At 46.8% G+C, this 27476-nt stretch overlaps 1 protein-coding gene across 1 annotated transcript in view; it reads left to right on the top strand.

Moving 5' to 3' along the window:
- Positions 1 to 27476, top strand: part of LOC119406319 (uncharacterized) — an 89998-nt gene that overhangs the window by 60906 nt on the left and 1616 nt on the right. Inside the window, exons 16-19 of the mRNA XM_049420044.1 lie at positions 3373 to 3588; positions 8597 to 8799; positions 16423 to 16546; positions 23157 to 23281. Coding sequence (XP_049276001.1) covers positions 3373 to 3588; positions 8597 to 8799; positions 16423 to 16546; positions 23157 to 23281 — 668 coding nt within the window. The remainder of the gene's footprint in view (positions 1 to 3372; positions 3589 to 8596; positions 8800 to 16422; positions 16547 to 23156; positions 23282 to 27476) is intronic.

Below are 27476 nucleotides of genomic sequence, written 5' to 3'. Positions count from 1 at the left end.
GTCAAAATGGTGTCTTCCATCTTCAGGTGAGTGCTCGTCACCCTCCAGCTTTTCCGATGACCCGCCGAAAAAACTTGTGACGAATTTCACTAACATATGGCCGTCTAAGCAGACGAAGCAAATAGTATGCAATGTTATTATTCGACCATGGCCGCTCAAATAATCCAACAGCCGTCGCAAGAGATTCGGAAGGTTCACAAACTGAAACTAAATGCGAAACGTACGCCAAACCGGACTGCTACGCGGAGCAGTAATGTGCAGTAGCTCCGCCCCCGTAGCCTTTTCTTCATTGCCAAGAAAAGTTGTCCGCGAGTATGGTATGTACTATAGTATGCTAGTATGGAGTTTCTATAACAACTCCATACTAGCATATTGACAATGCCACAAGTAGTGGCATTGTTGATATGTCTCCGATTTAGCTGTATGTAGCTGTACATGACAGGCAGACTATTTTCGTAAAATGTGTGTGAGATTAGTTCGATATCTTACTGATTACTAACTGCTGGTGGGAGGACTGTGATGTGTGACTGATCACATTTATCACTTTGTCATTTAAGACCTCATTTTTGCCACAAGAAATGGCAAGGCTGTTTTTTCAACCTATCCGAACGTGGTTTCTTGTCTTTCTTCCCTTTTTTTTTTGAAATTTCAAATGCAGGCTATTTTGGTGAAATATTAAAATAACAGATTTCTTTGCTGTGTTACTGATCATGAACTGCTCTATGTGATTCTAGTTTCTTTTATAATTTGGGGCTCAGCTTCATTGGTTTCATATCATTTTTGTCACAAGTAGCCGATATTTTAAGGGGAGACGTGGGTCTTAAAAAATGGTTTTTTAAAAGTTTGGTGAATGGCATGAAATTTAATACACTTATTCAGCTTTTTCTGCAGATTCAAAATATCTAAGTAGATTTTTAATAGCTGCATTAGAACAAAATATATGCAATTTCAAACACATATTTAAGCATATTTCTTACGGGGATTTTTGGCAACTTTGCTTTGTCAAACACAAGAACAAAGTATGTGGCAAGATTGCCAGGAAGCTGGTCTAGCCGGTGATGCTATTTATTTTCTTATAATGTTGTTCATCAAATTACAATTCTCGATTATCAGAAATAGTATGCAGCAAAAAAAATTTCATTCACATTTACGTCTATTTATTTTGCATTCAAAGTTTGTTGAAGACAATCGGATTAGCATCACCGGCTAAACCAGCTCTCTGGCAGCCTTGCCACATATTTTGTTTCTGTGTTTGACAAAGCAAAGTTGCCAAAAATTCCCGTAAGAAATATGCTTTTAGAGATTGCACATCTTTTGTACTAATACAGCTACCAAATATCTAATTAGAGATTTGGAATCTGCAGAAAAAATTGGATAAGCTTGTTAAATTTCATTCAGTTCACCCAGCTAATAAAAGAAATAAAAAAAAAGACCCGCGTCTCCCCTTAAATATATAGCTTACCTTACTTAGTGTTCAGTGACCACCCATCTGCTTAATTATTTGTTTGTTGCAATTTGCAGTGATAATTGTATGTGCGATATCTTTAATAAGTAATAATACTTATGAGATGCTTAAATTAAATAATGCTTTAAACTCCAGGAGTCGTTTGGAATATTTTGCCATCTACTCCAAAAACGGTCAATAGCTGCTCCAAACTAGCATTTTTTCTGCTCCAGTGCTCCAAAAAGGAAAATTTCGCTTCCATCACTGCATAGGAGATATCACTATGTCAGCAAGTTTTGCAAATTCAGCTGGCCGGGACTTGGGGACCTTTGTGAACCATTGTGATATATTGAGAACTTTAGAACCTGTAAACATAACAGCTTGAAACTTCGTGGTTCTTCAAAAGCTTTTATTGCGATAGCATTTATATGGGCAGTCTCGGCTGCTTTTTGTCCGTCCCCGTCGCCGCCGCCGTCATGCAACATATATGTACAAGTATGTATACATATATAAAAGCCCCAAAGAAAAATAATTCCGAGAAATGCTTCCGAAGCACGGAATCGAACCAGGGACCTCTCGCTCCGCAGAGCATGGCGCTAACCACTACGCCACCAAACGTAGATCCTGCAGGTAGCTAACCGCGAGCATTATATATACACTCTTTACCGCTGGCCGGACTCGGAGACGGCAGGCGCTTATAAGCGTTTCTTCATTACCAGCGAGATGGCGCGAGGAGCGCAACGGGTGCATTTAAAAGGCGTCGGCCAGCTAGCTCACTTCTTCTAATATTTGTGCTGGGAGAACCTTACCCTTCCGCTGTCTGCTCATTATATAAACCATTTACTTCAGCGTGCTTTCTTACTCACCTGCGAGGTGGCGCGATGTGCGCGCTGGGCGCTGGGCTTTAAAGGTCGTCGCATCGCTCCTGTGAACGCCGATGCTCTTTGCCCCTACAGGGCATGGTCGCCTTCGTGCGCTTATCTCAAGGAAAAAAGGAGGGTGGAGCGGGGGGGGTTGTATGTCTTGTGCTTTCCCTGTGATGTCTGCGCTGAAGTCACAGAGTGTACGAAGGTCACTTCGCTCGCTGCAGCAGCCGCGTTTGCGAAGGGAGCGCGCTGTTCAAACAGAAATAATAACAACTGTGACATTTAGTTCGTGCTCGTACTGTGTGTACATTCGCGCTCAATATGACTTGCAACACGGGAGCGCATGGCCTCACGAGTTCAAAGACTGCCCATGGCTTCCGTTAGCCCTTATTTCCACAACTAAACGCTGCTGTTGCACTCGGGGATGATGCCAAATAAGAAAATGTCATTTAGTTGCTGAAATGAAAACAAGTTCAAGCCATGCGCAATCTTTGAACTCATGAGGTCACGTGCTCCCATGTTGCAAGTCATATTGAGCGCGACTGTACCTGTTCGTTCGTTTCGTGCGTCCTGCTTTATGTTTCAGCAGTGCGCTTCAAGTATCGAGCTGTGATGCATGATAGTTCGTGCTTGTCCTGTGTGCGTTCTTTTCGTGCGTCCTTTGGGCTCGAGCGATGCGCTGGCAGTTTCGAGCTGCTTTCCGTTCTTCGCGTTACATTCCAATTTGTTGCTATCGCATTCATTGCTTCGCCGTTGCGGCGAAACTGTGACTTTTTTCTATGAGCCTAGTGTGGAAAATTTTAAGGTATTTGTAAAGGCTGCTGTTCCATGGTAGCCCCCCCCCCTCAGGTATTTATGTCTCTTTGGACTCTTGATCAGGTGTAATTCTGTCACAAACCATACTATCCCTTGAGTACTGTCAGCGGTGCAATATCAGTGTTATGATGACTGAACACTTTATTATACTTTTTACTTGTTCAGTTTTAAAATAATTTGCTAATGTGGAATATTTAAAAATCTTATGTTACGCTGTCTGAAACTGATGGGCATCTTTCCTGTCAGGCCATCATGATAGCCCTGGGCGAGGAGCGTCGCAACCGGGTGCTGGCCGGCCTGTACATGGGCCGCCTGGACACCTCGCTGATGGTGCGCCAGGCCTCCCTGCACGTGTGGAAAGTGGTGGTGACCAACACGCCCCGCACCCTGCGTGAGATCCTGCCCACCCTGTTCTCCCTGCTGCTGGGATTCCTGGCCAGCAGCAGCTATGACAAGCAGCAGGTGGGTGGACATGAACGACGAAGTGCCGAAGGAAGAAGCCTATTTGTCGTTGCAGTGTGCAGTTGACACCGAGATTAAGGATATTGAAGGAAAAAAAAAAAAAGTTGGATTGTCAGTTTATATCATGAACAACAAAGCCTCAGTATATTTAAACTAAAGCTGTGTAAGCAGCAAGATTTTGGGTGTGAAGTGAACTCTGGTATTTGAGTGCGAATCGCATCTTGTTCTAATTCTTCCAAGTTTAATGATGGAAAATAGATGTCTCTGTGGTCTTCTAAGGAGTGTAATGAGTGTCACAATGTAATGGCTAACATGCAGTGCCCTCGCGCGGCTCTGTTGCTTTGTGTGTTGTGGCGTCACGCCTGAGGGTGAAAGATGGGGACGCGGTAAAAATAAAGAGGCAGTTTGTTTTGGGCTCTCGTAGCGCTATGTCTTATTTTTGCTATCTAGTCTCCGGCTATCTCCCGGCCATCTGCGCATGTATCAACTGGCGACGAAGATAAAAAAGAATGTTCTCGTGAGTTCCTGCCGCTGCACCATCCGTCCAAATGCCAAGTTTCGGCAATCTTGAGCCTTTCGAGGGAGGAGGCGATGACTGGCCCTGCTACGTGGACCGGCTGAAGGCATTCTTCACGGCGAATGACATCGCTGAAGACAAGCGAACAGCCGTCTTCATCAGCTGCTGCGGGCAGAAAACGTATGCGTTGCTTCGCAATTTGGTCAAGCCTGACCAGCCAAGTGACAAGACGTTGGACGAGATTCTGTTGGTGCTAGGAAACCACTACTGCCCGAAGCCTTCTGCTGTTGTGCAGCGGTTCCGTTTCAGTTCGCGCTGAAGGAGAGTCCGTCAGCAACTTCATTGCAGCGCTGAAGAGCCTTTCCGAGCACTGCAACTTCGGCAAAGAGCTTGAAAACATGCTCCGCGACCGCGTCGTGTGTGGCATCACCAACGCAGACGTCCAAACAAGATTGCTGGAAAAAGCGGACCTGACTTTCGAAGACGCAGTGCAGACCGCCCTAGCAATGGAAGCAGCAAAGAAGGATGCAGGGGAGATAGCGCAAGCTCACGCTAGCACCTTCTTTTCCACCCTCCGCGTCTCGGCAGCGCCGGTGGGCGTGTCCTGTTATCGCTGCGGGGATGCACACCTGGCGTCCGCTTGCCGGCATGTGAAGACCGTCTGCAGTTACTGCCACAAACGCGGCCACTTGGCGAAAGTTTGCAATACGAAACGAAAAGACGAGCAATCACAGAGTGCCGGGTCTCCCAGGCCGCGTTCGTTCGCGAGCCGACGTTCACTGTCGGCGAGCAACCGTCATCGCGTAAATACTGTCCAGGATGAAGCCTCCGCTACAGCTTCGCCCGCCGAAGTTTTCGACATGTGGTTAGTTGACTACACCAAGGCGCCTCCACCTTTTACCGTCAGTGTTGAAGTTTGCGGCAAGCCGCTACGCATGGAAGTGGACACGGGGGCAAGCGTCTCAGTCATTGCCAAGTCGCGTTTGCTACAGCTTCTACCTTCAATTCCGGTGCAGCCGTCTCAAGTATTTCTGCGAAGCTATTCCGGGGATTTAAAGAAGGTACAAGGCAAAGCTGATGTCCATGTCAAGTTTCATGGCAAGGAGGCTCACCTACCGATTTTTCTGGCCGGAAACGAATCACCCACTCTGCTCGGACGCAACTGGATGCAAGAATTGGGCATCGGCGTCTCCGACGTTGAAGTGAACATTCATGCACTTGCTGATGTAAAACACGTAGTGCAAGATTACACTGAAGTGTTTGAAGAAGGTTTGGGTACGTTCAAGGGTGCGACAGCTTCACTACATGTACCTTCAGATGCTCCACCACGGTTCTTCAAGCCACGCCCACTGCCGTATGCTTTGACAGACGGAGTCACGCAAGAAATTAAGCGATTAATAAGAGATTCCATCATTGTTCCGGTGAAGACAGCTAGGTGGGCTGCCCTAATTGTTCCCGTGACAAAAAGGGATGGGCGCATCAGAATCTGTGGGGACTTTGGTGTCACCATTAACCCAGTCGCGACGGTGGAACGCTACCCTATTCCAAGAATTGAGGACTTGTGGACTGTGCTGGCCGGAGGTGAGAAATTTACAAAGTTGGACTTGCGTGACGCATACCAGCAAGTCGTCCTGGATGAGGCCTCTAGAGAGTACGTCACGATTTCGACGCACATGGGGTTGTTTCAATACACCCGCTTACCTTTTGGGGTCTCATCTGCTCCAGCTATTTTACAACGCGAGATGGAGAACTTGCTCAGGGGTCTGCCACATGTAGTGGTCTATTTTGACGACATTCTCATAACTGGTGCAAATGATGCCGAGCACTGTCGCAACCTCCGTGCGGTACTAGGCAAACTTCAAGAATCTGGCCTCAAGTTGAAACTCGAGAAGTGCCACTTCTTCATACCCCAAGTTGAGTATCTCGGGCACATTATCAGTAAGGAAGGCCTCTCTCCGAACATGGACAAGGTGTCTGCCATTCTGCACGCTCCTGTGCCACAAGATGTGAAGGAACTTCAAAGCTTCTTGGGACTCGTCAACTTCTATCGGCGTTTCTTGCCCAACCTTTCTGCAATTCTCCGTCCGTTGCACTTGCTTCTTGGTGATGGAAAGAAGTGGCAGTGGGGAAAGGACCAGCAAGATGCTTTCACTGCCTGCAAGCATCTGGTGACTTCAGCTCCAGTTCTTGTACATTTCCGCCCAGACAGGCCTGTATGTCTCAGCTGTTGATGCATCACCTTACGGTATAGGCGCAGTTTTTGGCGCACAAAGATGCTGATGGCCGAGAACGTCCAATTTGCTTTGCTTCTAGAAGTTTATCAAAAGCAGAGCAAAACTATAGTCAACTTGACAAGGAAGCACTGGCCTTGGTGTTTGGCGTGGATCGGTTCCACCAGTACTTGTGGGGCATACCGTTTGAAGCACACACTGACCACAAGCCACTTCTTGGACTTCTGGGTGCCAACAAGCCTGTTCCTGTGCAGGCTTCGCCAAGAGTGGTCAGATGGGCCCTGAAGCTCTCCGCGTACAATTACAAACTTGTCTACAAACCTGGCAAAGAGCTCGGGCATGCTGATGCGCTTAGTAGACTGCCGCTGCCCAACGATTGCACTGCATTTCCTCGCCCTGCTGAGATCTTCATGCTGGAGGAGGCATATCCACAACTCCTCTCACCAGCTGTTGTAGCGCGAGCCACAAGAGACGATCCAGTATTGAGCCATGTTGTCCTATCTGTGTTGAAAGGAGAAAGCCTCCCAGCGGGGCCAGAGTGGAAACCCTTCAGTGCCAGAAGTGCGGAACTCAGTCTCCATGAAGGCTGTCTACTATGGGGATCAAGAGTCGTGATTCCGAAAAAATTGCTGGCCCAGGTTCTTGGTGTGCTTCATGCCAGCCACCCGGGTATTGAGAAGAGCAAGATGATCGCCAGGAGCCATGTCTGGTGGCCAGGCATTGACAATGACATCGCAAACAGTGTGAGAGCTGCGCTACGTGCCAGGCTCAACATAGAGCTGCCCAGCCAGTGCAGCAGACACCCTGGCCTTTTTCCACAGCGACCCTGGTCTAGGCTTCACATTGATTTCGGGGGACCATTTCTAGGGCATACCTTCTTGGTTATAGTGGACGCCTTCTCGAAATGGATAGAAGTCTTCCCTGTGTCTTCCACATCAGCAGACGCTACCATTTCTGCCTTGAGAATGGCATTCGCCCAGCACGGCCTCCCTGACATCATAGTTTCGGACAATGGTCCTGCTTTACCAGTGCACAGTACCTGGACTTCTTGACTCGAAATGGAATACGTCGCATGCTGGTACCGCCGTATCACCCTGCGTCCAACGGTGCCGCAGAGCGAGCAGTACAGACTGTCAAAAACAAACTCAAGAAATCTGGGTCGGCAACTTCCAAACACAACTGTCCCGGTTCTTATTCACTACAGGACTACACCTCACGAAGTAACGGTCGGCCACCGTGCGAACTCCTCACAGGGAGAGCCTTCAAGACACCGTTGGATGTCTTGCGGCCAAGCCTGCAGACGTCGGTACTTGTAAGGCAACTTAAGCAGAAGTTGTATGCCGACAGAGGATCCCGGCCAGCTCCGTCATTGCAACCAGGAGACAGCGTGTATGCGCGAAACTTTCGACAGGGAGCACCATGGGTGCGGGCCAGTGTTGTCGACATCACCCCGCCGTCGGCCCGCGTCATTCTTGACGATAGGTCTATATGGCACCGACACGGTGACCACTTGCGTCTTGCCCAGACAGGGCCACCGGGTACATCTGAAACGGATGCACTTCACCATGCTAGTGCTGCGGCCATACCACAATGGGAACAGCCTCCTCTCCGTGAATCAGCTGTTCCGGACATGCCGGAGCAAGAGGCTGTCGAGCCGTCTACAAGTTCGCCTGAGAGGGGCTGTGCCATAAACACTGACATTACTGCAAGCAACAGTGGTATTCATGTGGGGAGTGACTCTTCCGTGGCTGCGCCTTGCACACCAGTGTTGCGACGCAGCAACAGGTCGAGGAAACCAGTGCTTAGGTACTCCCCGTAGTTGTTCTTCTTAAGAGGGGAGGAGTGTCACAATGTAATGGCTAACATGCAGTGCCCTCGCGCGGCTCTGTTGCTTTGTGTGTTGCGGCGTCACGCCTGAGGGTGAAAGATGGGGACGCGGGAAAAATAAAGAGGCAGTTTGTTTTGGGCTCTCGTAGCGCTATGTCTTATTCCCGGCCATCTGCGCATGTATCAATGAGGTCCTGAAGTATTCATTATGTAGCGGTTCGACTTTACTATAGCCAAGTTCACTGCATCAATGTTCAGTTTTATCGCTGTGTATGTTGTGGTGGAAGCAGCCAGGCATCCTGGAAAGTTATTGGCTTGTTTCATGTGGTGCTAACTGCTGGATGGGATTAATGTTTCAAGCTTCTGACTTTCTCTTCTTGCAACCTCATAATGTAACAAACACGCACTGCAGTAGTGAAACTTGGGTGTGCAGGTGGCAGCGCGCACCTTGGGCGACCTGGTGCGCAAGCTGGGTGAGCGGGTGCTGCCTGAAATTGTGCCCATCCTGGAGCAAGGCCTGGACTCAGACCTGCCCGACCAGCGCCAGGGTGTGTGCGTGGGACTGAGCGAAATCCTGGCCTCGACATCGCGTGACATGGTGCTTACCTTCCTCGACAGCCTCGTGCCCACCGTCAGGTACTGCCACGGGATGGCTTACATTTGGCTAGGTTTGCGTGATGGACAGTGCAGATTGAATAGATAATTGGAAAAGGAGGCTGAACAAGCAATAACTGAAACCTATTTAGTCAGACTTCATAAGATTACAGACAACAGTCTGGTGGCACAACGCGATTGGCTGTGGGCTGTGCTGCTAAGCTCAAGGTGACAGTTTTATCCCAGCCACTGCCGGAACGTATTATATTAAAATCATGGCTAAACATGCTTCTTTATGCAGTTGAGCCCCTTGATTTATTAAACTCTCCCTTGTAAAGTTGTCTGCGTTGGACATTTGTAACATCCTCTTCCATGTAAAAGTAGGGTGCTATGCTACACACATATCAAAAATGTTTACTACATTTTCGATATACTGTCAAACCTTGAATTAACCCCTTGAGGGTTTTCGCTGTTACATGTACGGCAGAAGCTTCCTGGTACCAAAGGGTTTTCGTCGTACATGTACGGCATAGCGTTATTTTTAAAACGCGATTCACTGGATTTCAGTTTGTCAGACGAGGATTTTTTGATGAGTTCAGACTCCAATGATGATCAAGGAGCAACATCTGAAAAGCATGCACGGCGAGCCATGCTTCAAAGACTCATCACACGCTGAAAAGTTTTTAGTGTTAGAGCACGAACACTTTTAAAGGGCCAGTAAACAACCCCGAGGTCCAAAAATTGTAATGAAGAGAAATATGCACACTTTTGCTATGTGAACATGCTGCTGCAAGAATTTTGCGAGTACGTGCTATAACAAAGAATTCACAGGGGTTAGAACATCCATTTCAGCTGGTTTCAAATTTTCACGCGTTCTCGCCATTCATCTCCTCTGTAGGGAGGGGAAGACGTAGCCCGTCGTCGTGACTCCGCCCACTTTGGCAACATGACAAGATGTCAGAAATTGACGTCACCGGCGAGCTGGATCAGTCGCAATGCACTTCCGCTTGCTGCAGCTCCTGATTGTTTATTGTTTACATTGTCGCACGTGCTCCGTAACTTGACGGGCAGTTTTCGGCTCTTCGGTATTTTCAAACCCTTGTGACAGTTGACAATGCAGCAGGAATGCATGCCTGCTTTCCAAGACAACGAAGGGGCGCCAGAGAAAAGCGCGGAGACCCCTGCTTGCACTCGTCCGTGCTCCCGGAGATTCCCTCTTTCTCCGCTAGATTTGCAGCCGACAACGCTCCCTCCACGTGTTGCTGATGTCGAAGGCCAAGTGTGCGCAGGTGCTATGCGTACTAGCAGTGCGGGGAATATACGCGCGACAACCCGTGGGTTAAGCGGCATCACCGCATCACCGCGTGGGGTTAGCGGCATCACCGCAGGGCCAAGAAACGAGGCGCAGTTACGTAGCAGTTTGTGGAAACAGGAACTGACGTTAACTTGTTTGTTGTTGGTTTAGGCCAATCGACGAGCTCAGTGGTATGTCAAGTTGCCCGTGGGCAAGTTTGAATCACTGCGCAAACGAGGGGGATTGGTCAGGCGAAGGAAAGAGGCGCGGGAATTGTTTTTTCGAAATGGAGGGTCTGCGCGGCGCGCGGCGCTGTAATGTTCGGAAAATGTGATCGCCGCGGTCTACTGTACGGATTGGCGAGCTTGTTTGGAGGGTGTAAAAAAAAGTCTGAGCCTGTTTGCTGGCCCTTTAACCGGAAAAGTACTTTGGTGCGCTTATTTTTGTATCTCTGTGAGCTATGTTTAATACAATGCAGAATTTTTATTTATAAAAAAACTTAAGTTTTTTTTTAGGATTTTGCTTGATTTTACTACGGATGAACCATGTGTATGTAACAACAAAAATGATTTTTTTGTCACTTTACGGTCACGAAAAGAATTTTTATACATCTTTTTTCTTAATAGAATCGTCTGAAGAATTTATTTCAGCAATAAAAAAATTACACATTTTTGGACTGGATTTTGCGAAAACATTCAACCCTCAAAGGGTTAACAAAGTAGTGTAACGGGCTAGTTGGTATAGATCCATCTTCGTAAGAAGCGCAAAACCACTCACACGGACAGCTAGAAAGAAAGACACTACACAAGCGCTTGTGTAGTGTCTTTCTTTCTAGCTGTCCGTGTGAGTGGTTTTGCGCTTCTTACGAAGATGGTTAACAAAGCACACACTGTAACAAACTATTTTCATTTCCCAGTCTTGGCTCTGTATTATAAGCCACTTTTTTTTTTTTTTTTTTTTGCAATTTGGTGAAGTAACTTTGTGCTGCTGTTTTGGTGTAACAGTGGATGCAGCCTTTGAAAACTAAAGATCGTGAAAAAGTCTTATTGTTTTGGAAATCCACATAGGTGGGCAGTGTGTATTGTAAACTACCTTGTCTGTAAATATCAACATCTAATCAGGGGTGAGACAGCTGCGCATATTGTGCATTTTTGATACGATTCCATTTTCCTGCGCCAAGCTGCTCCAAAAGCATAAAAATTGCAAAAATTGTGCGATACTGCGCCGAAACGGCCTCACAAGCAAGAATTTTCAAGCCCGCGTCAGTTTCAGCGTGGGAAAACGTAACTTTAGAAGCAGCGCCAGGGATACGCTCGCAGAACACAACGCGCCCAAGCGTGTCCTTCTACGTGCCTTTGTAATGAAGGCTTCCATAGTGCTTTGATAATCGCCTCTGAGCAGTTGTAAATATATGTGACCCCCCCCCCTTCCCCCTCAAAATGCGCTGTCGCTCCACTAGCTTGCTGCTTCTCAGTAGGCTGAGTGTTCTGGCGCTACTGTAAACTGCCGCGTAGCGAAAACTATCAAGTGGCATATGTAGCGCGTAGCGGGGTTGTTCACTCTCAGTTTCTTTATTGTGCATAGCTTGTTCCTGTGCTAGCTACGGTTTTGATGTCGACGCTGCTGCGTGTGTTTCTCCCGCAATGAGCAGATGTGAGTATTTTTCGTGTGGATAGAGCGAATATTTGCGGCTGCATGCGTTAACCCTCGTTAAAACATACCTGCCGTGAATGCGGCATAACTAGGCATTAAACGGTAGTAGGCACTAACCACCGAGTTCCAATCTGCATCTCCTGGCTTGCGCCGCCGCCGCCAAGGAGGAAATAAATGCAGTGCCGCTGTAAATAGTGCCTGAAGTGCATATGACAAAGCCTTTTTTTGTTTGTTCGTTTGTCGTAGCGCTGATTTGGGCTCTCTCGTACGACCGTCCTATAGCACATGGTGGCAACATCAAGGAGCGTTTCGAAACTATTACGCTTACAAGGGTGCTACGCTTGCAGCGCCGTACGCGCGCGCTTTTGATGACTTAGTGTCCGAGCAGTAAGGGTTCTCGGCGCTTGCGACCCATTCTTGAAGGCGGTCCCGCAAGAGGTGGCAGCGAACGGTGGTGCAGCGCGCTTTTGTTATCACCTATTAAAACCGTGCGGTACACTTGACGCTACGCCACCCGCGCGGGCCCTGCAGATAGCTGAAGGCGCTTTACTGTGATGGGGTGCTTATAGGCGTACGCAGGGTTCGTTCCCCTTCAGGGAGGGCGAAGGTTCATCGCAGCGCCCCCAATCCCAATCCCACGAAGGGGAACACTGACCTACAGGAAGCTCTGGGGAAGCTTGAAAAGCTAAATAAGCAGACCAACAAAATGTCAAAGCAGTAATCGGCTAAATGGTACTGCTTATCTAAAGCAAAGACCTACTGCTATGTGACTACAGTTCTTGTGCAATCAGTTTTTTTTATTATTATTTGAGAAGTGTGATGTTTTTTCTTTTATTTTCAAATGTAAAGTGAACTTAGTTGGAAAAAATTTTTTTATCTATTTCATATGTTGTTACCCGGGTTATATAAATTGCATGGTTTGTAAGAAGGTAGTGTCGTTCTTCCTGGCGATAATCTGTTAAAAAAAGCCTTCTCCAAAGACTGTTTGAATGTTATGTGTATTTTAAGCCGATTAAAATATGTGCTTGTTCCTTCAAGTTGCTACAAATTTGTTTTTTCAAGCTCCAAAAATGACATAATAAATGTCGCTAACTGCTCCCAAACAAGGTTCTCTGCTCCTAAATTGAAATTTTGCTGCTCCCAAAACTGCTCCCAAATCAATTTCAGCCGTCTCAACCCTGTCTAATTTATCATAAAACTACATTAAATAAAGTATACAGGGTGTTTCACGTAACGAAAACCAAGGATTTAAAAAATGTGGTTAACTACAAATAAATGAAACCAACGACATAGGCCTGCCGTTACCTGATACTTATTAGTGTATTTTTTTTATATTGAGCTTAAGTGGTCAGTGAACTATCAATTACCCCGAGTTTACTCGTGTTATGATTGCACCCCTGAATTCGGTCCCCAAAATTTTTGTTTTCTACCTGTGTAATGATCGCACCCCGAACTTGCCAAACTTACCGTCGCGGCAATGGCAGTTATCGCCGTTAAGATGCCACATGTTCATCGTTTTGCAAAACAGCCACTGCACAATGAAGCACCGTAGCAGCTTACATGGCACTGGGTTGGCGTGAATGAAGTATACAAGTCGCACACCTGCCGTTAAAGATTATTGAGTATGCATGCAGCACTTCAGTGTTGTAAAGACATGACACAGTGAACTGCTTTTTTATTTTTGCATAATTATGAGCTCCCTTCAAATTTTCCATGCAGATTAAATTACCTTTTCAGACATATTGCGGCTTCAGCTGAAATCTCTTTATATGATGCAGGTAAAAGGCATGAAGATGACGAAAAGGGCAGTTTATCACCCCCCCCCCCTTTTTTAGCGGTTTTCGCGGTCGCCCTCATGTGCGCCATGCTGTCCTTGAAGCAATTCATGCAAAGCAAAGTGAACATAAGCCTTTCCTGTAAAGGTGGTCCTTATTTAGCCCGATTGTTTGATTATGCATAGTGTAACCATCGTAAGAATCCCAACCTAGCGCTTGATTTTTCTCACAAAATTTTTACCCCATGTAATAATCGCACCCCCAAATCTCGGTCAGTATTTCGAGAAAAAAAGTGCGATCTTTATGCGACTAAATACGGTGTACAACTTTAGGGCCAAGTGCGGTTCATTACATTGTAGAGGGCATTCCAAAACAACCAATCCAATTTTTTGTGGCAATGTACTACATACTACGTGGTGATTTTTTCTGCCGGTTAAAGAAAGCTCTCAAAATGTGAAATAAAACCATGTGACTGCACTCACTCTCTTGCGCCACCCTATTGTCTCAACCATGCTACGAACGAAATACAGTCAACTGCCGATTTTTCGGACATGCTCGAAAATTCGGACGCTCTCGCGGCACCGTCAACAGCCCCATAGACTTCAATGTATTAGAACGTCCAAAATTTCGGATGCTGAAGCTATTGCGCGTCCGATTTTACGGACTTTCTGCCCAAATTGCAGGTCCGAAAGGCATTATTTGAAGCCCCCACCTCTGCCCCGTCTATCATCTCGTAGGTTGGAACCGGCGCTTTCGCGAGTCGATCTGTTTGAGACAGTAGCAGAGTCCGAAAGTCAGCTTCGCCGCAATGCCGACGCGTTATGGGGTGAAGTAGACCAGAAATTCAAAGGGGCCGCTATCGCGGCGCCGTGCGGCGATGTTACGAATAAGCAGCGGTAATGCACGGAGGCGTGATGGCAGCAGCTGGCAAACGCGCCAGCACGGCTTAATCGCTGATAACCCTTACGATAAGCATCTACAGTTCGGTAGTGCACGTGGCCTAGCGCAGCTGCATGCGTACTGCACGCATTTAATAGGCGAGAACCCAAATGCGCCGCGCCGCCATTCTTCCTGCCTCTTTCTGCGAGACCGCTAAGTGCGCCGCGTAGACGCGTTGCCTTCGCGGACGAAACCAGCTCGCCATTGCCGCGCCCGTGTGCAATCAGGAACTAAGTGCGCATCACGAACCCTTTCATGATAAATGCGTGCGTACGATACAGCAACAGTAAAGTGACGGCGTCAGCTTAGTTGGCGATGTGCTGCACACAACTAGAAACGATCAGCTTGACAGGGCAGCGAATGCTGCCCTGTCAAGCTGATCGCTGCTAGAAGAATGCTGCGTATCGGCGGCGGTTCGGCCATGTGTGTGCGCATGTTTACATGCGCACACGCATCGGGGAAAGCCGGTCCAGTCGTCCGCTCTTCCGCCACAGTCTGTGTTCCGCGTCATCGTTTACAAACGCTTCATGCGAGATAGCCGTAATCTATTCCGCGCTTTGCTGTTATCAGCGGCGGTCATCACGAGTTGAAAAGTGGCGGTTGGCATGTACGTGCGGGTTCGCGGCAGGTACCGAATGTATTTGCGAGAGCCTGGGCGCGCACCAAAATGCCTGATAATTGTACTGGGAGGCATTAAAGCCATTTTGGACGTGGCTGGGGCGATTTGACCGCTTCAGCTAAATAAAAAAGCATGAATTCGATTTTTCGGACTGCCCGATTTTTCGGACGATTCGCGGTTCCAGGAAGTCCGAAAAATCGGCAGTTGACTGTAGTGGAGTCGCATATGAAGATTACGGTGCTGTGGATGACGCCACTCTTACCTCTGTGGTTTTTCCGTCAACGATATTACCACCTGCGCTTATTTCTTTATTTTTATGTGATCGGGCTTCACCCACAAAAAGAATTGTTATAACCGCTCATCGCAGGCTGCGTTGCAATGTTTGGGAAATTTTCTCGGTGGATTGCACGCACGAAGCGAATGGTTGAGATTATTCTGGAGCTAACGCGAACATCAGCTGTAATGCTGGAATATTCATTCACTCATGTATAAAAGATGATGTGTTCCGCCGGCGATCAGATTATAGACTTCTTCACAGTCACAATCGCGTGACAATATCTGCCAATGCGTGCAGCAGTGACCATGTTTAGGAGAGGGGCCGTATTCGCACCCATGGCAGAAGGAACAGTGCTGCAAGCACGGGAGACGTCACATAGCGGCACATGAAGCATGGTCGCATGAGCTTCGCCAGCTGCTTCAGACATATTGTCTTCCTGTGTATGCGGAACGAGCACATGGTTGCGGGTTTGCGAAGTTGCGGCGGCTAGTGACGCATTGAATTTTGCCGTTTGACTTGTGGATTGTACAAAGAGTATTCTGTGCGGACAAGCGGTCTTGTTTGAATTAACTGTGGGGTGTGTTTCAGGTTTGAATTGAAGGGAGTTTTTCCTCATTCAAGTGCCTATGTCACGTTTTGTTTCCCTATATCACTTTGCTTTGACCAATGTACCGGTTTGAATTATGCAAGTTTCAAATAACGCGGTTTGACTGTACGTGATGTTCCATGGACGTAATGTTATAAAAAGAAAAATACATACCTTGTAATATTAAGAATTTCGTTACATTGAGATTTTACTGTAATTGTAGAATGTTTCTGGTCAATATCAGCACGCACCAGATATATGCCTATAGCAAGTGTTGAATATAATAGAGCTGTTTTCACCTCACAAATCAACCTTGTTATAACAGAGTTGCATGCAGACGAGGTTTATCCAACAAGCACGCAGAATTCTGACAGCATCTCTGTCCAGTTGTTACCTAAAAGCAACTGTTCCCAGCTTTTGAAACTTGTCGAACCGATCCTGGGTGTAATCTCCTTATGCAACACTACAATTTCGTGGAACGTTGACATGAGATAATTGCACTTCTTCATTGCGTACTTGCAGGAGAGCCTTGTGTGATCCCCTGAAGGAGGTGCGCGTAGCCGCAGCGAAGACCTTTGACAACCTGCACTCGACTGTCGGCTCCAGGGCTCTGGATGACATTCTGTCCCCATTGCTTATGCAGCTGGTGAGATGATCCCTGGTTACCCCCTTCTCAACCAGTGATTCGTAGCTTAGACTTTTATTACTCAAATTACTAGGGGTGGCCAGTGGTCCAAAAATTTCAAACGGCAGACTTTTATTGCTCAAATTACTAGGGGTGGCGAGTGGTCCAAAAATTTCTAACGGCAAATGGACTACTGTCCTTTCAATTGAATCTCCAAATTGAATAAGCACCATTTGTGTTCGTGCATATTTTTCAAGCAATTTAAGTCCTTGAGTGTGCGCTTATAAAACAGAATTGGTGTAAAAATATGTTCAATTTCTTTCCAGCTCATTAGTAGATATAATATGAAAGTATGCAGTTACCTAGTACAGCACACTATTTACATTCAGGAAGCCCAGCATTCTGTTATAAACACCAATCATTTGCACGCTTGGGAGTCCTATACGTGTCAGCGGTAAGTTTTTCCACCCTGTTGGGCTTCTGTGTAACACACAGGTGGTGCAATGCTGTGGCGAAAACTTGCTAACATTCCGAGTACATAGAAACCAAAATCATCAAATTAACTGAGCTGGTTAAGCCACCACTTCTAATTACTCAGTCAGATTTGCATTAGAAAATATGAGACCGCAGAAATTCTTCAAATTAAGTGGGATTTAGAAATGACCAAGTTCCAGTTGTCTAGGTTCTGCTGTACATAATTTTTGTTAGAAACCCAATACTGCAGCTTTCCAGTGACAGTGGCACGGTCGATAACCAGGATGGCCGTCTTCAACTGGGACTTATGACTGTATTTGTTCTTGCCTTTTCTTTGGCATACATAACCAGGTGTCATTACATATACACTCAAACCTCACCATAACGTAGTCACGTCTCACACGAAAATAACTTTGCTGTATCCGAAAATTCGTTATAAAAGCATATTCATAACACTGTACGGGTACAGTCGACGATCGATAATTCGGACTCCACGGGGAACGTAAATAAGTCCGAATTATCGAATGTCCGAAAAAACGAATGCGCCAGAAAAAAAATACTTTTATTGACACTTCAAGGTCCCGGTGGCCGAAAAAAGTTGTCAATGCGTTGCTGCCCGCACTTCCGCTTACGTGCAACCAAGTCCGCCTGTATCTCCGCCAGTGTGATGTGATCGCTGTACGATGACGAGCTGGTTTCGTTCGTGAAGGCAACGCGTCTGCGCGGCGCACTTAGCGGTCCCACAAAGAGGCAGCATGAATGGCGGCGCGGCGCGTTTGGGTTCTCGCCTATTAAATGCGTGCACTACGCATGCAACTGCCCCAGGCCACATGCGCTATCGAGCAGTTGACTGAAGATGCTTATGGTAAGGCTCGTCAGCGATTGAGCCATACTGGCGCGTTTGCCACCTGCCGCCATCACACCTCCATGCATTTCCACTGCTTATCCGTAAAGACATCGCCGCACGGCGCCGTGATAGCGGCCCCTTTGAATTTCCGGTCCGCTTCACCCCCATAACACTTCGGCATCGCGACAAAGCTGACTTTCGGACTCTGCTACTGTCGCAAACAGGCCGACTCGCGAAAGCGCTGGTTCGAACCTACGAGATGATAGACGCGGCAGAGATGCGGGCTTCAGTTATTGCCTTTCGAACCTGCAATTTGGGCAGAAAGTCCGAAAAATCGGACTCCGAAGAGTTTTAGCGTCCGAAATTTCTGACGTTCTTGACCACTGACGTCTATAAGGCTGGCGACGGTGCCGCGAAAGCGTCCGAATTTTCGAGCATGTCCGGAAAATCGGGCGTCCAAAAAATCGGCAGTTGAATGTCTCTGCACTGCCGCCTTTCGTTGTCGTCGGCGCGGCCTTCGGCGCTGGCAGTGAGGGCACCATTTAACTCAGATCTTTTGAGACAGCAGAGCGTAAAATAAAGCAAGTTTCAAGATAAAAATGAACGCGCGCGCAGAACGCTTTACCGCAGACGCATTCGACAAAATGGCGGCGATAGCAGCGCAGCGCGGGGATACAGGAACCGGAATGTAGGATGTTCGCGATGTCGATACGATTTCCCACAGTTGACCAGTGCCTCCAAGATCAGCATTTCCAATCCCAAATCTGAGGCATAAAGTAGCGATCGAAATAGAGCCTCATAGATCTCCAATTAGCTTTCGTTTTGATCTCTGAGGCCATACTTTGTATGGTACGGGCGCCGGAGGAGATAATGGCTGGCGATTCGGCGTGCGCGACAGTCTCGGACAGGGTCCGGATTATTGAACGTAGATCTCGCGGCTGTCCGAAATATCGGTCGTCTTTACATATTACTTCTATGGGATCATCGGCGATGCCGCGCGACTGTCCGAATTACCGAGCATGTCCGAATTATCGGTCGGCGACTGTGCATATGACAAGGACTATTCTTCATTTATTTTGTTATAAGCGATAACTGGTTATATTCATGTTCATAACATTAAGGTATGAGTCCCAATTATTACAATTATCCCAGTTATTACAAATTGTATCCCCTATGCTTTCCTTGCATTATTCTCTGTTAGTTCTCATTAATGTTGTGTCAAACAAAGAAAAACGAGCCCTTAAGGGGAGATGCGGGTCGAAAAATAGCGATTTTTTCGGAAATTTTCACTTTGAGATATTCCTTCTAAAATTATTTTGGTCATTCAACTCTCATTTCCCCAAATATCAAGGCTAAATTCGAACGAGAAATCGGTGAAAAATCGATCTGCTTCAACCAAGGCAGCTCTCTAAATCACAAACTCGCGCATACAACGGCTATTTTTGAAAACCCGCCTCTCGGGAACTCGACGTCGGCCGCCATTGCGGTTTGTTCGGTGACGTAGATCAAGCCTTCTCCTAGTGTACAAGCGTCCCCTAGTTTCGTATTTTGGCAGGAAAATAAAAAAACAGCGGTTTCGAAGTCGGTTTTCAGCCAAGTTGCAGCCGCTCCGTGGTCACGTGGTACGCTACCGATAGAGTGTACTAGAACTGTCGAGTGGCGTGAACGCGCCTCGCCGCCTGATGCCTTCCGCGTCGACCGTAGCGGCGGCGCTGCAGTCGCTCGGTACTGAGGCGCGCGGCGCCGCGCGCTAGAACGTGCCGCTAGAACTGCTGGACGCGGTCAGCGGCACCCGGCTAATCGGCACTGATGTGGCTTTCGTTGCGTGTCTATCATTATTAAGCGTAGGAATTGTCGTCGTACGCCTTTATGGACGAAACTTCAAAGCTTTTAATGGATGCTTGCTTCATATATGCCTTTGAGTGATACTGCAAATCAGTTCTTGTAGCCGAAGTCACTGCTGAAAAGTACACAAATATAAAAATAAAACCAGGCTGACACCGACCATGAATATTCACGATCTCAGTGTAATTGAGCCGAACTCATTACTGGGATATTTAGAACAATTACTCTCAATTAACTAGACGCCGAACGACCGCCAGAAGAAAGAGACAGAGGAAACAAAAAGGGCGTGTCTTATTCTGATTTCTTCTGTCTTAATGCTTTCTTCTGGTATTGATTCGGCGTCTAGTTTATTCAGAGTAACTGAGCTGTTCTAATGGAATTTAAACTGTGCTCAGAAAGCTGTGTGCTGATATGTGCCGAAAGCACACCGAACATTTACCGCGCGTTGGCGAAGCTGCGTGTACGGTGCGTATCTTACAAATGTGCTGTAAATGTGACGTCGACATTACGAGGGCTCAAAAGTATTGGAACGCAAAGTTAACTCGACCCCGGTACGGTACAAACAACAGTCGTCCTCCGGTGCGTTGCAGGATATTGTTATTAATTGCTAGGCGCCGGGTGGGGAGGGGATACTTTACTGTCCGTATATGTGCGTGTAAATATATATATTATATATATATATATATATATATATATATATATATATATATATATATATATATATATATATATATATAAACATAATCTCGCAAAGCATAGAGCACCACCGCCCCTGGCCTGGCTTCAATTTTGACACTTTGCAGATAAAGCAATCAATAACAATACAAAACGTTGTCAAAAAGAAGTTTTTTTTAATGGCACTCAATAGAAGATCAGGAAAAGGCAATATAAGCTGTCCATTGAAAATGCGAACTGGCTGTAATGAATTTAGGGCAGAATAACCGACGGGTTACATTACATCTGTGCATTTAATATGCTTGAGATAAGCCCTGATGCATGAGTTTGTGCCTCGGAGGTGAACACGCGCCGTCGGCTCGGCTTCCTGGCTCGCCTTATTGGTATTTTAAGCCCTCAGAGGTCGCATAAACCGATGCATCGTAACCGCGGAAGTACGCTGTTGAAACAGATAGCCTGCCAGAATTAAATAAAAAGCGCAAAACTGGCAGAACTCAGCCGTCACTAATATAAATGTTGCGATAGAGTCATTTGTACTCAGGTTACTCATGAAACAGTCGAGCGCATTGAAGCTCATACAGAGACTCAATGCTCTGGATATATCGTAGAGACTGCCGGCAGAAGAATTGTAGGCTTTCGTCGATGGTTCGTTATTTCTTCGTAGTCAGTGTTCGTAGTCACTTATAGTGTATCGCGGCTCGAAGTGCTGCTTGCAAACCGCACAGCAATCAGTGAGCAGCTAGTGCATGTGCGCAAAATCCGATTGTCACCTTCTTTGGGGATCGGCAGGCTCCAAGAACAGGGAATATCTGGGCGCAATTTTGGCCTGCGTGCATATCATCATGCACCATGGCGCGTAGCAGGCGTTGAGACACCGATTGAAGCCTCAGGTAATGCATTAAACGCGCTCAAAACGCGCAATTACACGCGTTCGTAGGCTGCGACGAGCGCGCGCCAAATGCAGACACTCTCCACAGCTCAGTACAAGTGACTACAGCGCGCCCGCTACGGTCGCCCGCCGGAGCATCACCCGAGATGCGGGCGGCCGCTCCGTTAGTTCCACTGCCCCCTTCTAGTACACTGTACTACCGAGGCCGCCAGTGGCTACATCTGATCGGCCCCGCTGGCGGCGCGCTTGTGACGATCAGCGCTTGCCGTGCGTTTGTGTGTTTTTCGTAGTCCGCAATGGATCACTCGAAGAAACGCGACTTTCGAGCTCGGAAATTCGGAAGCAAGAACCAGTACCGAGGACGTCGTCGTAGGCCGAAGCGCAAAGCAACCGTAGAAGAATGCGAGTCACCGGCCGCTAGGCCTAATCAAGACAGCGTGGATACGGGGGCTTGCGGGAACTTCGACGAGATCGACGCCGCAATCAAGTTCGTCAGCGCATCCGAAAGAAAGATAGGACAGTTCGAAAATGAGAGGACGATGAGTGGTGGTGGGTCTGTGAGCGGTGTAATCTGCGACATCGGTGCTCTGACAGCGATGGTAAGCGGTGCCGTTTGTCCAACGTGCCGCACTACTGGACTCGTAGTCCGCGACGCCGCAAGCAAACGCAAGGGCCTCTCTGCGTTTCTCGAGCTGTACTGCGATAACAGTGAATGCCCAGCGTCAGTGCTTTCCGCCGCGCATAGTTCACGGCGTGTTGTGCCAGAAGGACATCCCATCGGTGCCAGTGAAGACCGGAGCTATCGAAGCGGCAGCTCGCGTGACAGCTTCGCCGTGAATGTGAAAGTAGTGGTGGCCGCGCGTGCGATAGGCATCGGACATTCTCAAGCGGCGAGAAGGAAGAACATATGGAGCTGGACGTTTTTAAGTGCTCTGGCTGTTTAAAGGGTGAATTGTTCTATGCTCTCAAAAAGTTTCATGCAAGTTTTCGCACTGTACATTGAAGAATACATGTATTTATAACTTTCAAATGCGTTTTTCTCAATTTCCATTTTGAGGCAATTTTCGCATGTTGTGCACAAACTTTCATGCACTTAAAATAGTCCTATCTTAATGAAATTTTGCACAGAGCTTTATCAGCCACTCTAGAATACAGATATCTATATAAAGTTGCAATATATGTAACAGATTTTTTGTTTCATTACTTGATATGCTGATAGGGGAGCTGTAAAGTATACGTTTGGCACTCTTGATTTTTTTTAAAAAAGGTAGCAAGTAAATCTCTCATTTGAGGTACTTTTCAGTATTGTACTGCTCATTTGCAGCAAAATGAGCCATATTGGGATTCTGTGCGAAAATTTTTAATAACCTTAAAAGTGTGCACAAAAAACCCTATATTTTCTTATCAAAGTTGTAGTAACTCTGGAACTACTATAGCTATCAGAAAAATAATTACAGTTTTGAAATCAGCAATGCAAGCTCTACTGATATCTAAAATTTCAAAGATCTAGGTCAAGAAATAAAAAAAACCTTTTTCGAGTAGCATCTCCCCTTAAAAGTCACCTTCTTTCGTTCATTAAGGTATGAGTGTATTTCAGTGCCAGGGTAGCGAGAACAAATTGAGGACATAAAATAAGGGAGCACAAGCAGTCAGACGTGGCACCATTCTTCTGTGTCTTTATGCTCTTTGCACAGTGCAGGTTTTCCAGGATTACGTACTGACAAGCCTGCATTTGCAACGCTTGTTAACTCGCGTCTTTTTGTCCATCACATTCGGAGTGTGTAAAAGAGCTGAAAAATGTGCCTGGCGCCAGCATCCTCAGCTTTAACATTGTTTCAATCTTCCAGATGTTTTCTTGCAGGCACTTGCACTTATGTTAATGCAACAACAATGCATTCCAGGGCCACGGTGACTCCGAACTGGCCGAGAACACGTTGGACGGCCTGCGGCAAGTGATGGCCATCAAGAGCAGAGTTGTGCTGCCCTACTTGATACCACAGGTGAAGGGACACTGCTTTCCATCACTGTGGGGTCATTTCGAGCTTTTTCTTCTCCTGCTGCTCTCTTTTGGATTAATTTTATGTTAAAACGACATCATTGAAGTTGTCATTGAATGCAATAGATGCATGCTATTTGTTCAAAAACAATTATTGAAACTGCACAGACAACAATAAGTGAGGTGCTCACTTGTGCACTTTCTAGTGCACTTAGTGTTGTTTATATTAGAAAGGTTAGGTATTCGCGTTTTCTCACAAACTGACACATGGCTGGAAATGTCTAAACAACAAACAGGAGTGCAAGGTTAGCTGGGATATGTTTGTTTTTTGCTCAGTTCATTTAAGAAAACAGCCCAATCCATAAAGTCTGCAGCAGTGAGAAGATGTGGTGCTGTACTCTGTGCAAACAAAGGGCAGAGTCAGTCAGCAGTAACTGTGACAAGTAGCAGGATTTCCTTATCGTACCTGTTATCATTGGATAATTTTCAGGTTCAGTATGCTGTTTTGCTAGCTTATAACATGAATGGCTTGTTGCCAGTCTTGGAAGTGTGTATGGACATGCACTACCACTGTGGCAGGCCCTCTGGAAAGAAGTGAAGCTTGGAAAATCATTAGCTATGGGAGAGAAATGAAAGACTCTCAAGCGGTTGGATTTGTGTGCACACTGAAAAACAGTGGGTCAAAACTGCAGCAATTTCTTATTATCATGGTAGCCATCTCGTAAACAAAGGGGGCAGAGAAGCAAACAGCGACCGCGGTGACTGTGCATGACTGGCCAACAAGCGCAACGACAAGGAATCGTAGCAGAAAGTGCATGATGGGAAGCAGTAGTTTCTACTCACTTTGCGCAGAGCCCTCCTAATCACAGCGCTTGCTCTAAGTCCATGTAGGAAAGACCCCTTACATGAGGTAAAGCTAACTTCTTCAGGCATTTACAGTAAACCCTCGTTACAGCAAAGTCGCTTTATTCGAATTATCGCTTTTATCGAAGTGTCACGTATTACCGACCCAAATGCGTGTATTTTAGACCGTATTACTCGAAGCATGTCGATAGCTTGCTCCGCTTAGAGCGAAGTAACAAATTGCGGATGCGTATTCACAGCGGCGCTAAGAGCGGCTGAGCGACCGCTCACGCCGCCGAGGTGCCTGCACGCTTTTTTCATCCACGTCCCGCACTGAGCGGCCTTTTCTGCGCTGAGCGAGCGATGTTCGCGCTAGCGTCGCCAGGCTAAAGCGTGACAGTGCAGACGGCGTAAGAGTCACCGCGGCGCCGATTCTCCGCCGCGTGACAGTTTCCGCGGCGTATATTTTACCCTCCTCCTCCACGCCCTACTCCGGTACGGAGGTGCCTTTCTTACGAACCACTTCATCATCCTTGTAAACATGCCGGCTGCTCCCTGCTACGCCGGTGGTTTCACGTGACCAGTACGGAGCCAATGCCTTGGCATGCTCCCTGGGTTTTTTTCATCCGTGTTTGGAAGACACACGTGCACGTGTGTTGTGCGAGGTCTGTGTGAACCCGTGGCGTTGTGTGTATGCATCGTGTGTGCTTTTAGTGACCGTCAAGTGAAAATGACACCGCCGGTGCCCGCACGGAAGTGTCTGACATTGGAGCAGAAAGTTCAGCTGATACGTGAGGTGGAAAAAGAAGGCCGGCAGAAGTCTGAAATCGCAAGACAATTCGGAATACCGCCGTCAACATTATCAACTGTTCTGAAGAATAAGAATGCCGTACTGGACGGCTTCGAGAAGAGTTTCTCAGCCAAACGAAAGCGCAACCGTGATTCTATGTATCCTGAAGTGGAAAGAGCGCTTCTCGAGTGGCTGAAAAACGCTAGAAGTGCAAACCTTCCTGTAAATGGGCCTGCATTGACCGCAAACGCTGAAGCCCTAGCCGCCCAAATGGGCAAGCAAGATTTTAAGTGCAGCAGAGGTTGGCTTGAACGTTTCGAGAGACGGCACGGCGTGTCTTCAAAATCGATCGTTGGTGAGAGTGCAGCCGTGGACCGCGACATCGTGGACGGATGGTGCAAGCATCGGCTGAGCGCCCTACTTCAGCAGTATGAAGATAGAGAGAGACATTTATAACTTGGACGAGGCGGCATTTTTTTCCAAAATATTGCCGAACCGCACGTACCCTACACCGGGCGGAACCTCATCAGGATGCAAACAAAGCAAAGAACGCGTTACAGTGCTGTTCGGTGCAAACGCGATGGGGGAGGACAAGCTTCCTTTGAAAGTTGAAAGTTTGAAAGTTGAAAGTTTATTTAACATAACACATATATTGGTTACAAAAAACAAACTTTTGGGACCCAAAAAATTTGTTAAAGGGTCCCTACCGAAGTTAGCTCTAGTAAAAAACATCGATAGCAGCAGTTATTATACACATTGTAATAAGATCGAACAGAAGTGTCTGAGTTAAGTACAGCAAACAAGTATAGTACAAAAGAAAATTTCACAGAAATTACAAATTTTTCAAGGAATGCTTAAGGCGGCGGTCTCACTCCGGCGGCACGAACACGTCGTTTTTGTCACTTTTCCAACCGACGCGGCGGCTGTTCTCCGTGTTTTGTATAGTTGACTTATATATCATTGAAAAGCTTGATCTTTGTACTTTTCAAATATATTTATTAAAAACAAGTCAACCATTAGTATTTGGGGATGGATAGCCAAGAATAAGCGCAAGTTACACGGTTTTGGCTGACTGTGCCTCAGCAGTGACCATTTTTTTTTTAAATCTGCTACAGTTACAGCACTGTTCTTTGCGCAGCACATTCAAGACATATTTACCTATTTCCTCAACGTAGCAAATTGATGTTGGACTTCTACTTTTTTGTTGCTGAGCTTTTGAAAACAGCCAAATTTTAGTAACTTTCCGCAGCAGATTGTCCAGTAACATATTTCGCTAGAGAAAGTTCATTTTCGGGCGTATGTAGAGGATAAGATTTCCGTCTGAATACCCAATTTCATCGATGTGCACGTGCTACTTTTTAAAATTATATTCATCTAAAGTGGGCGATATTCTCATATAGGGACCTACCGTGACCCATTTTCGTGGAAAGCTACTGAAGTTCCATGGCCGAATTTGCACGTAGAGAAACTATAGTCCCCGATCTATTTCCTGGACCTAGCGTTTTTTCAATAAAGCAAGCAGAAATGCGATACGAAGCTCGTAAACTGTCTTAATTTTCATCTGAAAACGTCAACAAAAGTGGAGTAATCTTCAAACTGCGCTGAAATCTCCGCATGCATAGCTTAAAATATATAGTTACGGTCTCCTTTATAATTATACACACTAATCACACACAATCTGCAGGAACACTGAGAAATCTGCATTATTCCTATCACTACAACGAAAATCTTCCTCTAGCGCCACCTAGACGGACAACACGAAAGCGCTGCATTGGAAAGCTCCCGTCTCCCCGACTGTGGCGTTCGAAAACATTTTACTTCAGGGGAGAATGTCACTTCAACCATGCCCCAGCATCTGCAAGTCTTCTCTTTTTGTCTGCCTTTCAGACGGCGCTGCGCGGGAGAGCGTGAAAGCAAGTGTGAAGCATGGGCGCCTTGGGGGGTGCAAACCCGTCTTGCATCGCGGCTGGGGAGGGGGGGAGAGAGAGCTGGCATAGCTTGGGTGGGGGCAAGTGCCGGTGTGGCTGGAGGGGGGCAAATGCCGATTTTGCACAGAGAGTATGGGGTGAGCGTCGTCAAGTGAAAAAAAAAAGCCGTACTCTCGGAACGTCCCCCTCGTGTGCGTGCGTTGTTTGTGGCCCCACTCGGCGACCACTAAACCGAGGGGTGTGCAACGACAGACAAAAGAAAGCAGAAAAACGGGCAGTGCGCGTGCGATGCGAGGGAACTGAGTAGATCTGCGTGGGCGATATTGTTTTTGAATAGCACCTCAGCTTTCTTTTCTTTCTTTTTTAGAAAAAATGTCCGTTTTCCAGAGGTGTGGTTTGCTGGGCTTGTTCATATGATCCACAGCAATAAACATCATAAATACGAGATAAGCACACATATATAGGAATGACACGACAACTGTTTTTGTACTTGCTGCGTGTTCCTTTCTGCCACTGCTAACAAACTAAACAACCGCACAGTTAAACTACTAAATTAACAATTAAACACAATTAGATGTATACCTCCGCTTCTAAAAAATGTAGGCCACTCGAATTTCTTTGGTACTGGCTTCCTTTTCCTTATGCGTCGCAGCATTTTTCCCGG

The sequence above is a fragment of the Rhipicephalus sanguineus genome, chromosome 10, assembly GCF_013339695.2.
Source record: "Rhipicephalus sanguineus isolate Rsan-2018 chromosome 10, BIME_Rsan_1.4, whole genome shotgun sequence".
Classification (NCBI taxonomy): Eukaryota; Metazoa; Arthropoda; class Arachnida; order Ixodida; family Ixodidae; genus Rhipicephalus; species Rhipicephalus sanguineus.
The sequence above is the reverse complement of the archived record's forward strand: the minus strand, read 5'-3'. Positions and strand labels throughout refer to the sequence as shown.